General features: G+C 44.5%; 1 protein-coding gene across 1 annotated transcript in view; it reads left to right on the top strand.

Moving 5' to 3' along the window:
* The first annotated feature begins 781 nt into the window (after nt 1-781).
* Nucleotides 782-11,904, top strand: part of LOC144671374 (regulator of microtubule dynamics protein 3-like) — a 57,504-nt gene continuing 46,381 nt past the window's right edge. The window contains exons 1-2 of the mRNA XM_078533247.1: nt 782-1,227; nt 11,082-11,204. Coding sequence (XP_078389373.1) covers nt 782-1,227; nt 11,082-11,204 — 569 coding nt within the window. The remainder of the gene's footprint in view (nt 1,228-11,081; nt 11,205-11,904) is intronic.

The raw sequence follows: 11,904 nt of genomic DNA, 5'->3' as shown, positions 1-11,904 counted from the left end.
CTACTTCAGTCCCACAGCAATGTGGTTGACTCTTAACTGCCCCCCCGAAATGGTCCTAGCAAGCCACTCAGTTCAAGGGCAATGAGGGATGGGCAACTAGTGCTGGCCTTGCCAGCGACGCCCACAGCCCACGAAAGATTTTTTAAAAATTATGATGTTTGAACCTCGCATTGTCGTAAACGCCATGAGCGTGATCATTTGTATTGTGGGTGAATAAACTCTGCGGGAATAAATAAAAATAAATATATTTTTTTTTTAAAATAACCTGTACATGATGCTCAATGAGAACCTTTACAGACCTGCATGATGCTCACTGCATTTAGCTGCAAGTTTGAAAGTAAAACACACAATTAAATAAATAAAGGTGACAGTTGGTAGTCAGATACCAGCAGGTTTCAGTCAACCAGGTGCATCTCTCTCAGGTTGTCCATTCCGCGCGGGGGGGGGCGGGCAGGACCTTACCTGGCTTGCTCACGTGTGGGCCTTTCTTGCGTTGCCATGGCGACGGAGCAGGGACAGCTTCCAAAGGTGGGGGCACGTGACCCTGGTCTCGCGAGATCTCACCCCTCCCTCTCCCTCTTCCCCACCCCCTCCCCCCCCCACCGGCTGTCTCCCGCTCGCGCGTCCCTAGCAACGGGGCGGGTCGTCACGTGACGGGCGGTCAGTCGGCTCCGGCCGGCGGTGGTTGGGGGGAACGGGCCCGCAGCCAATGGCGTGATTGACACAGCCCTTCCCCCATCCCCCATCCCCCCTCCACCTCCTCCTCCTCCTCTTTGGGCCGATGTTCAGTCAGGAGAGGTTCAAGGCCGTGGGCTTGCTGGCGGGGGTGGCCTCGGGCTTCCTGGGCTTCTACTACTTCTGGAGGCACCAGAAGAGCCGCCTGGTGCTGGAGGGCTTGGGGCAGGAGGGGAGTCTCCAGGCCCAGGTTCAGGTCCAGGCCCAGGCCCAGGCCGCCCCCAGCGAGCCCACAGAGGAGCAGCTCGAGATTCGCTGGCACCTGGACTCCATCCAGAGCTGCCTGGACGGCCTGAAGGCTGAGGTGTCCTCCCTCAAGGAGTGCATCCAGTCCATTGTGGAGAAGCAGACCGGCCTGAGGAAACCCAAGAGCTCCAGGAAGAAGAAGAGGAGATACGAATCCAAGAGAGACAGCGACGATTCGACAGAGTCTGTCTCCATCTACTTCACAGCCAACGCGGGGAAAGCCTCAGACAGCGAGAGTGAGGCGGGGTTAGTTGGAATTATTGCTCCAGGTGGGGGAGGGAAGGGCTGGGGACATCTCAATATTGGGGCTCCATCTATATTGGAGTCCTACTGTACACCATCACACTACACATGATGTAGTGCTGAGCTACCCAAGGGTGGACCCTCTGCTCATTTCTCCACACCTCCCCGCCCCTCACTTTTCCCATCTGTTGCTCCTAATTACACCCCCCATTTTCAACTTTAATGAGCACTATGACTCAGGGAAAAGAATTCACAAGGTCCTTTCCCGTTGCCTTCCTCATACGTATCCTTTAGGCACACGAGTCCCCTTCCCAAAGGATCCTTCACCTGTAAGCAGCCGTTGCCCCTTGAGGTTTGAGTTCTGCTATCACCGCTGAAAATTCACGGTTCCGCTTGGGTCTTGGCTCGACCCTGAGCATGGGACCTTTGACTAGGCCTGGAGCGACTCACAAAAGGTCAGGGTTGACCACCTCCTGAGGTCTCAAATGACCCTGTTATTTCCATATAATACATTCACATATGTAAATGTGTGTGAAATAGCAGGTCTGGCAGCATCTGTGGAGAGGGGAATACTGTTATCCTTTCAGGCCTGTGACCTTTCATCAGAACTCGAATTTTGGATCAAAATTCTAGAAATCCCTCCCTAACAACACCTCTACCACATGGATTACTGCGATTCAATAAGGTGGTTCACCACTACCTTCTCAAGGGCCATTAGGCATGGGCAATAAATGCTGGCCTTGCCAGTTAGCTACATCCCAAGAGCCAATAAAAAATATGGGAAGTATTAGAGATATAATGGACTTTAAGTGAAATGGCAGGTAGAAAAAAGAACAAAAAGGAAGGTCTGTAATATGGTTAGAGCAGAAGTTAAATAACAAAAAAATTCCTGGTGGAAGGCCAAAAGGAGTGGTAATAGGACAAGATGCGTGTAGAGGAGGTGCGAATGGCAGGATCCTGAATGGCTGCTGTCTGAAAGCAAATATGAGGAAATAAAAAAAAACAGCAAAGAAAAAAAGAAACAAAATGAGGTGGAGGTTCAAGGTTGGCTCCTTTTCACACAGAAAGACATCCACAAAATCACAAATTGATCATCTAACTATAGGGCCGAGTTGGAGAACTACACGTTTGCAAGATGTTAGAGTGTATAGAGGGTCGGACATATTTAGTGATCACCATTTGGTAATAGACATTGAAGAGATTTCATATCAGCAAGCTCAGATCAGCCATGATCTTATTGAATGGCAGAGCAGGTCAGAGTTGCCTAATTTGTATGTTCTTATGCATGTAAGCTCAATTACACTAAAAACTAAAGGTGCCATTCAACTTACTCTTAGGAACATATTTGATGTCCTGGCTGACTCCATGCCTGGAGCAGTAGGCTGGTGGGAGGAACTGAAGGTAGCAATGAAAGTAGCAGGGGAAGACTAAAAGTCTTTGAAGAAAGTGTGGAATAGTGGCAACAAATGGGATCTTACAAAAGAACAGAAGGTACTTCAGCAGAAAAGCGAAGCAGGCCCGCATAAATAAAGATTGTGAGGTGAAGAGGCGTGCTAAAAAAGGACAATCAAGAATGGATCAACAAAAAAGCGCATGAGCCAGAAGGTGCAGCTGCCTGCAATGACGTGAGATCACTATTTCAAATCGGAAAGGAGATTGCAGGCAGGATGAAAGCAAAGATGGGGCCGATTATTGCGAGAGATGGTACACTTATCTTGAAAGGTGAAGACTAGTTATCACAATGAGCAGAACATTTCCAAGAAGCCCTCAATAGACCTACTCCAGCCAACCCAGCTCAAGTTGATCAGTCCCCCAACTAAGCTTTCAATAAATGTAGAGAAGTTCACTGAAAATGAGATGAGAAAGGCAATTGTTGCTCTAAAGAACAAATCTCCTGTTATAGAAACTATCACTCCAGAAATGCTCAAGGCAGGTGGCGAAGCAACTGCCCAGTGGCCATGTCAACTTTGTAACCAGGTCTGTGACACTGGCATTGTTCCCAAAAACTGGAAAGATGGGTCAATTGTCTGTAACCACCCCCCCAAATAAACCTCACCCAATGTAACAATTGGAGGGGAGTCACTCTCCTATGAATACCAAGTAAAGTGGATGACCACATGATCCTTAACCGTATTCGAGACATAGTGGATGGTGAACTTCAAGAACAACAGGCTGGCTTCAGACTAAAACGCTCTTGCGCTGGGCAGATTTTTATGCCATGGTGCATCAAGAATTGCCAAGAACAAGCCCCCCCTTGCCATCAGTTTTATTGATTTTACCAAGGCCTTCACTCTGGAAAATTCTTTCTGCATATGGCATTCCACCAAGGATGGTTGCAACAATTAAGAGCTATAAGAATTCCAGATGCTGTGTTAGGACAGAGGATAGTTAACAGTGACTGATTCCATGTGCTGACAAGGGCAGGCAACGTTGCATCCTTTTCCCTCTTGTTGCCATTGACTGGATATTAAGTCAACCAAGGATAATCTTGAATTGAAAGGGATCAATGATAGTCAATTTACAGATTTGGACTTTGCTGATGACATTGTTGCCTTATCAGACGGCATAGCAGGGTTTCAACAGCTCATTAACTCAATCAGCAATCAGGCTGAGAGAGTAGGGCTTGCCATAAGCACCAAGAAAATTAAGAAATATGATGACTGGAAACCACCAACAAACAACAATGTTTACATCAATCAAAACAAAGTTGACCTGGTAGAGAACTTCACCTATCTGAGCAGTTCCGTTATCCTCCAAGGAGCCATAGACAAAGAGCCCAATGCAAAAATAGGTAAAGCATCATCAGCTTTCAACCAACTGAAAAAGATTTGGAACAGTAAAAAGCTTTCCATGAAAACAAAGCGTAGGTTCTATAGTCCAAATGTACTCTCCACTCTCTTGTATGGTTGTGAAACTTGGAATCTGCCAAGAAAGGAAGCTGGATGCCTTTGATACCAGGTGTCTTCAAAGGATTCTAGGCATACACTGGTGTGACTTTATACCCAAGTCAGAATCACAGAACTGCTACAGTGCAGAAGGAGGCCATTCAGCCAATCATGTCTGCACCAGCTCTTCAAATGTGCAATTCATTTAGTGCCTTTCTCCTGCCCTCTCCCCATAAACCTGCACATTCTTCCTTTTCAGTTAACAGTCTAATACTCTTTTGAATGCCTCAATTGAACCTGCCTCCGCCACAATCTCAGGCAGTGAATTCCAGACCTTTAACCATTGGCTGCATGAATAGGTTTTTCCTCGTGTTCCTTTTGCTTTTACCAGTTACTTAAAATCTGTGCCCTCACATTCTCAGTTCTTTCACAAATAGGGAGAAATTGTTCCCATCTACTTTGTCCAGACCCCTCGTGATTTTGAATATCTCTATCAAATCTCCTCTCAGCCTTCTTCAAGGAAAGTAGTCCTAACTTCTCCAATATATATTCATAACTGAAGTTCCTCAAACCTGGAACCATTCTCATGATTCTTTTCTGTACTCTCTCCAATACCTCCACATCCTCCCTATAGTGTGGTGCCCAGAAGTAGACGCAATACTTCAGCTGAGGCCGAACTAGTGTCCTATACAAGTTCAGCGTAACCTCCTTGCTCTTGCACTCTATGCCCCTACTAATAAAGCCTAGGATATTAGATTTATTAAGTGGCTTTATTAACCACACTCTCAACCTGTCCTGCCACCTTCAATGACTTATACACATATACACCCAGGTCCCTCTGCTCCTGCACCCACTTTAAAATTTTAGCCTTTTTATCGTCTCTCCATGTTCTTCCTATCAAAATGAATGACTTCACGTTTCTCCACATTGAACTTCATCTGTCCGCCCATTCCACCAACTTGTCTATAAGTAAAGAGAAGTTTGAAGTTCTACACTATCCTCCTCACAGTTCACAATGCTTCCAAGTTTGGTATCATTCACAAACTTTGAAATTGTGCCCTGTATGCCAAGGTCTAGGTCATTAATATATATCAGGAAAAGCAAGGGTCCTAACACAGACGACTGGGGAACTCTACTACAAACCATCCTCCAGCTGAAAAATATTCATTAACCACTACTCTCTGTTTCCTGTCAGTCAGCCAATTCCATATCCATGTTGCTACTGTTCTTTTTATTCCGTGAGCTATAATTTTGCTCAGAAATCTGTTGTGTGGCATTATATCAGACATCTTTTGGAAATCCATGTACACCACATCAACTGCATTTCCCTCATCAACCCTTTCTGTTACCTCTTCAAAAAACTCCAAGTTAGTTCAACACAATTTTTCCTTAAGAAATCCACGCTGGTTTTATTTAATTAACCCACATTTGTCGATGTGACTATTAATTTTGTCCCGAATTATTGTTTCTAGAAGTTTCCCCACCGCCAAAGTTAAACTGATTGGCCTGTAGTTGCTGGGTTTATCTTAGCTCCCTTTTTTGAACAAGGGTATAGCATTTGCAATTCTCCAGTCCTCTGGCAACATCCCTGAGTCTAAGGAAGTCTGAAAAATGATGGCCAGTGCTGCTGCAATTTCTATTCTCATTTCCCTCAGTATCCTTGGGTGCATCTTATCTGATCCCGGTTCCTTAATCACTTTAAGTATAGATAGCCTATCCAATACCATCTCTTCATCAATGTTAAACCCTTCTATTGTTTGAATTACCTCCTCTTTCACCGTGGCCTGGGATAGCATCTTCTTGGTAAAGACAGACAGGTGCAAAGTATTCATTTAATACCTCCGCTATGCCCTCTGTATCCATGTGTAATTCCCCTTTTTCGTCCCTAATCGGCTCTACTCCTCCTTTTGCCACACTCTTACTATTTATATGCCAAAAGAAGACTTTGGGATTCCCTTTTATGTTGACTGCCAGTCTCTTTTCATACTCCCTCTTTGCTTCTCTTGCTTTTTCACAGAATCTTCTGTGTTCAGCCTCATTCTTAATTGTATTTTCTACCTGACAACTGTCATAAGCACACTTTTTTCTGCTTTATCTTAATTTCTATATCTTTTGTCATCTAGCTTTGTTTTCCCTACTTTTCCTTTTTGAGGGAATGTATATTGACTGTGCCCGAAATACCTCCTCTTTGAAGGTAGCTTATTGTTCAGCTATTTTTCCTGCCAACTCAATTTATTCAGGTTGTTCTTACCCTGTTCTTACCTTAAGAAAACACTCAGAACCTCCTCCAGTTTCATCCATGTAAAAGATGGCTCAGCTGGCTTTGCCATGTCACCTGAAATTCGTTATTGTGGTCCGCCCATCAGTTCATGCACTAAGCTCCTACTGGATGTAGAAGAAGAGGGCGACCCAAGATGAACTGGTGGCAGACTGTGGGTAGAGATCTCCAGCTGGTCACCAGATGCTAGAGCAACATAAGAACATTGCAGGAGAGAGTGGAGTGCTTTGTCTCCTCATGTAGCTAGATGCAGGAGCTACTAAATCTAAGCAAGTCAGAAGTTATGATCTAAAATTGTTGAATGCAATGTTGATTCCAGAAGCCTGTAAAATGTTCAGCCGAAAGATGAGATACTGTTCTTCGAATTTGTGTTGAACCTCATTGGAACACTCAGGAGGCTGAGGACAGAAAGATCAGAGTGGGAGCAAGGTGGAAAATTAAAATGGCAAGTGACAGGAAGCTTGGGGTTGCACTTGTGGACTGAACAAAGGTATTCTGCAAAGCGGTCACCTAGTCTATGTTTGGCCTCCCCAATTCAAAGGACACCTCATTGTGAGAAGCAAATACAGTATGCTACATTGAAAAAAAATACAATCAAGTTGCTGCTTCACCTGGAAGGAGTGTTTGGGACCTAGGATAGTGAAAACGGAGGAAGTAGAAGGCAGGTGTTGCATCTCTTGCGCTTGCATTGAAAGGTATAGAAAGGAGAGGGGATGTTGGGGATGATTGAGGAATGAACCAGAGTATCTCAGAGGAAACGGTCGCTTCGGAATGCTGAAAACGTAGGGGAGGGGAAGATGTGTTTAGTGGCATCACACTTGACATGGCAGAAAAGGCAGAGGATGATCCATTGAATACAAAGGCTGGTGGGGTGGAAAGTTAGGACAAAGGGGAACCTTATTGTGATTCTGGGAGGGAGGGGAAGTGGTGAGAGCAGAAATAGAACAGACATGATGGAGAGCCCTACCAACCATGTTTGGGGATGGGGGGCTGGTGGTTGGGCACCATCAATCGAGGAAACAGGAAGACATATTGGAAGTGATGGTATGGAAGGTTGCATCATCCAAACAGATGTGACAGAGATGGAAAAACTGGAAGAAAGTGCTTACACGAAATGGGGTGGGAGTCAGTGGGTTGAAAGTGAATATTAGTTCACAGGCTATCCTCAGAAGTAGGTGAAAATAGACTGGACAAGGGGAGAAAACAAAATAATCAAGATAGGCGGAGTCACATCTGAATCTTCCGATGCCCTCTGTCACTTCAACAGTTTCCAGTTCTGTGGGCATAAGCATCTCCTTTTCACTGTGGGCATCATTTTTTCACATTGTTTTTCTTTGCTTACAGATGGCAGCTACATCTCTTGACACATCTGTTTCTTTATTTACGCCATTACGACTCCCTTTGGCCTTGAACCATGTCATTGAATCTCTCCTACCCTCCACCTGATCACAGACCTTCCTTTTTGTTCTTTATCCTAACGATTACCAGCCCCCTTCCATGCTCAAAACCCTTTACATTTCTAACATTTCCCAGTTCTGATGAAAGGTCACAGACCTGAAATGTTGGGTGTAATTTGATGCTCTTTTTAATGCTCCCCTTAAGGGCCTCATCCAGAGGTGGAGGGGACTCGACATGTGTGGAGACCAACAAGCATGCACACAAGTGGGATCCCCCTTTTTTTATTCATTCATGGGACGTGAGCTTCGCTGGCTGGGCCAGCATTTATTGCCCATCCCTAATTGCCCTTGAGAAAGTAGTGGTGAGCTGCCTTCTTGAACCTCTGCAGTCCATGTGGTGTAGGTACACCCACAGTGCTGTTAGGAAGGGAGTTCCAGGATTTTGACCCAGCGACATGAAGGAATGGGATGTATTTCCAAATCAGAATGGCGAGTGACTTGGAGGGGAACTTCCAAGTGGTGATGTTCCCATGTGTCTGCTGCCTTTGTCCTTCCAGATGGCAGTGGTCATGGGTTTGGAAGGTGCTGTCGAAGGAGCCTTGGTGAATTCCTGCAATGCATCTTGTAGATGGTACACACTGCTGCTACTGTGCGTCGGTGGTGGAGGGTGTGAATTTTTGCGGATATGGTGCCAATCAAATGGGCTACTTTGTCTTGGACGGTGTCAAGCTTCTTGAGTGTCGTGGGAGCTGCACTCATCCAGGCAAGTGGGGAATATTCCATCACACTCCTGACTTGTGTCTTGTAAATAGTGGACAGGCTTTGGGGAGTCAGGAGGTGGGTTACTCATCGTACGATTCCTAGCCTCTGACCTGCTCTTGTAGCCGCAGTATTTATATGGCTAGTCCAATTCAGTTTCTGGTCAATGGTAATCCCCAGGATGTTGATAGTGGGGGATTCAGTGATGGTAATGCCATTGAACATCAAGGGGCATTGGTTGGATTCTCTCTTTTTGGAGATGGTCGTTGCCGGACACTTGTGTGGTGCGAATGTTACTTGCCATTTGTCAGCTCAAGTCTGGATATTATCCAGGTCTTGCTGCATTTGGACATAGACTGCTTCAGTATCTGAGGAGTCGCGAATGGTGCTGAACATTGTGCAGTCATCAGCGAACATCCCCACTTCTGACCTTATGATGGAAGGAAGGTCATTGATGAAGCAGCTGAAGATGATTGGGCCGAGGACACTACCCTGAGGAACTCCTGCAGTGATGTCCTGGAGCTGAGATGACTGACCTCCAACAACCACAACCATCTTCCTTTGTGCTAGGTATGACTCCAACCAGCGGAGAGTTTTTCCCCTGATTCCCATTGACTCCAGTTTTGCTAGGGCTCCTTGATGTCAAATGCTGCCTTGATGTCAAGGGCAGTCACCCTCACCTCATCTCGGGAGTTCAACTCTTTTGTCCATGTTGTTCAAAGGCACTCAATGCCTGATCGAGCAACCCGTCATCAGGAAGAGGGGTGGTGGGTGGGGGCTGGGGGGACACCCACTGAGAAGCAACCCCTGTCCTTTCTTCCAACCCCCCTATCCCCCTTGCCAGTGATCCCCTCCCTGTGACCCCTATTCCACCCACAGTTACCTTTCTCCAGGGATCCAACGATGATCCCTGATCAAAGCACTAGTGTATTATCGACAGCAGCCACTGTTCCCGATGGCACAGCTGGTAATGGAGAGTTGCTGAACCCTGATTGACTGGCAGCGCTCGGGAGTGGGATTTCCGCCCCGCTGGGAGAAGTCCCAGAATTAAATGTCTCCCTTGGAGCTAGAAGCACCAACGACAGGGTCCTTGTTGCCAATCAGGGACTTAATTCCCTTTGGGCTGCTGGAGATCTGGTTGGCGGAGGTGCTACCCATTTTGGTGGTGGTCGTAAGGCATCCCACAGCCCTCATTAAATTCTGCCCATTAATTCTGTTTTTCTCTCCCTACAGATACTGCTTCGTATTTGGAGCATTTTCTGATTTCTATTCAGAGCTCCAGAATCTACAGTATTTTGCTTTTGTACATTTGTATAAATATGTACAGAAATGTCAGTATATGTACATCTGTGTTTATATATATTATATATGTGTGCGCATTTATATAATAAATGAGTATATATTATATGTATGTGTATATACATTTTATGTATATACATCCTTGTCCATACTTTTGTATCCATGCCTCTAAGTTTTTAAATGTTTTTAAATTAAATGTCTGAATGCTTGTGCATGCATGTGAGTAAACATGTGTGTATGTAAGTGCATGTGTGTGTAAGTCTGTGTTATCCTGCCTGTGTGTGCATGCACCCATGATGTATGGTTGCCTGTATACTTTTGTGGGTGTGTTTGTGTGTGTATGCACACACACACTTGTGTTAGCACATGTGCGCCCGCTTGTGTTAGCATGTGTGTGCCCACATATCTATGTGTACCTGTGTATGGGTTTGCATTTTTGCGCATATGCATGTGTGCATGCTGGTGTGTGTGTGTGTGTAATATATATATATACGTATGTGTAGTTATGCGTATATATGTAAGCGTCAATATGTACGTAATCCTGTATATATATGCATATATTTAAGTATATAGATACATATATGCAGGAATGTATATATACATGTGGGTATGTATGTGCATAAACATAAGTATATGATTAAGTATGTATGCACATGATTGTGCATATATATCCATGCATACACATATACAATGTAAATGTGCCAGTGTGTGTTTACATATTTGGGTGTGATTGTATTAGTATAAGCACCAAAGTCATGCTCTATAAATTAAAGTGCTGATTGAATCCATGAAAACATACTTTTGGCGTAAGAAATGAAGCCTCATAAGGGTAAACCATTGTTTCAGAACCATACAGGGCGGGACAGCACCAATCTAAAGCTTTTACCTTGAGAGTGACAACATCCAGGAGAACCAAAATAAAAACAGAAAGTGCCAGAAAAACTCAGCATGCCTGGCAGCATCTGTGAAAAGAGAAACAGTTAATGTTTCGAGTCCAATGTGACTCTTCTGAGTTTTTCCAGCAGTTTCTGTTTTTATTTCACATCTCCAGCATCCGCAGTATTTTGCTTTTATGTCCAGGAGATCACAGTTTAATAATAGCTCTTTGTCTTTTATATTGTGAGAAAGATTCTAATGGTAAGGCATCTGCTTAAGATAGTTTTTCTCCCGGAGTATTAATGCCATTGGTCTTTGGTAAGAATTGAAAGTAAGGAGTTACGTTTCTTTTGTAATCCACAGGCAAATAGAAATCCCGGCAACATTAGACTGTTCCATGCTTGCTTTTGCAGCTGAATCATTCACAGATGACAGGACTGGGCTGGATACTGAGTCTCCATTTCTTCAATATCAGCCAACAGCTGGGTAATAAATTGAACTTCAAGTTATTATAACGTTATTCTTCCCTCCCCAAGACCACTTTTATCACGCAAAATGTGTAAAAGGATCGTTTGTCAAGAGGGGAGTACAATACTCAAATAAAATTTCTTATTCGTTACTTTTTAAATTGAAGAATTGTTCCATAGTAGCTAAAGAGTTACCAACTGCAAGCCTCACTAAGCAGAGAATAATGAGCCAATGGGCTTAAAAATCTACTGGGAACTAGATACTTTCAAAAACTGTATGGTGTTTGCATGCCATTATTTATCTTGTCTGCACCAGTGCTTGTCAAACTGGTCATCATGTTCAGCGTATAAATGTGTGTCAGAGTAGTTTTGATTAAATGGAATGCTTAGAAGTACTCTGTTCTGCTGTATCTAAAAGTACTTCCAATTTTATCTGATCCTATCCTCGGGGAACTGAATTGACATGAGGCAAAAGCTTCACAACTCTACTGTGCTCTGACCAAGTGGTCGTTCTTCATTGTGAGCCAGATACTGATTGTTGTTATGCTATGCAACTGTAGAGGCTGATGCTGCTCCTCTTCCTGTTCTAATCTTTCTCATGCACTTTTCAACAGCAATTACTCAATAGCAGCCGGGAACAGGACCCTTTTTTGATGTTTCCTCTCTATAATCCAGGATTACCGTTGCCCCAGCTCATATCAACTGACCTGGCACAGACC

This window comes from Cetorhinus maximus, chromosome 32 (assembly GCF_964194155.1).
Source record: "Cetorhinus maximus chromosome 32, sCetMax3.hap1.1, whole genome shotgun sequence".
Lineage (NCBI taxonomy): Eukaryota > Metazoa > Chordata > Chondrichthyes > Lamniformes > Cetorhinidae > Cetorhinus > Cetorhinus maximus.
This window is presented reverse-complemented; position numbering and strand designations above follow the sequence as displayed.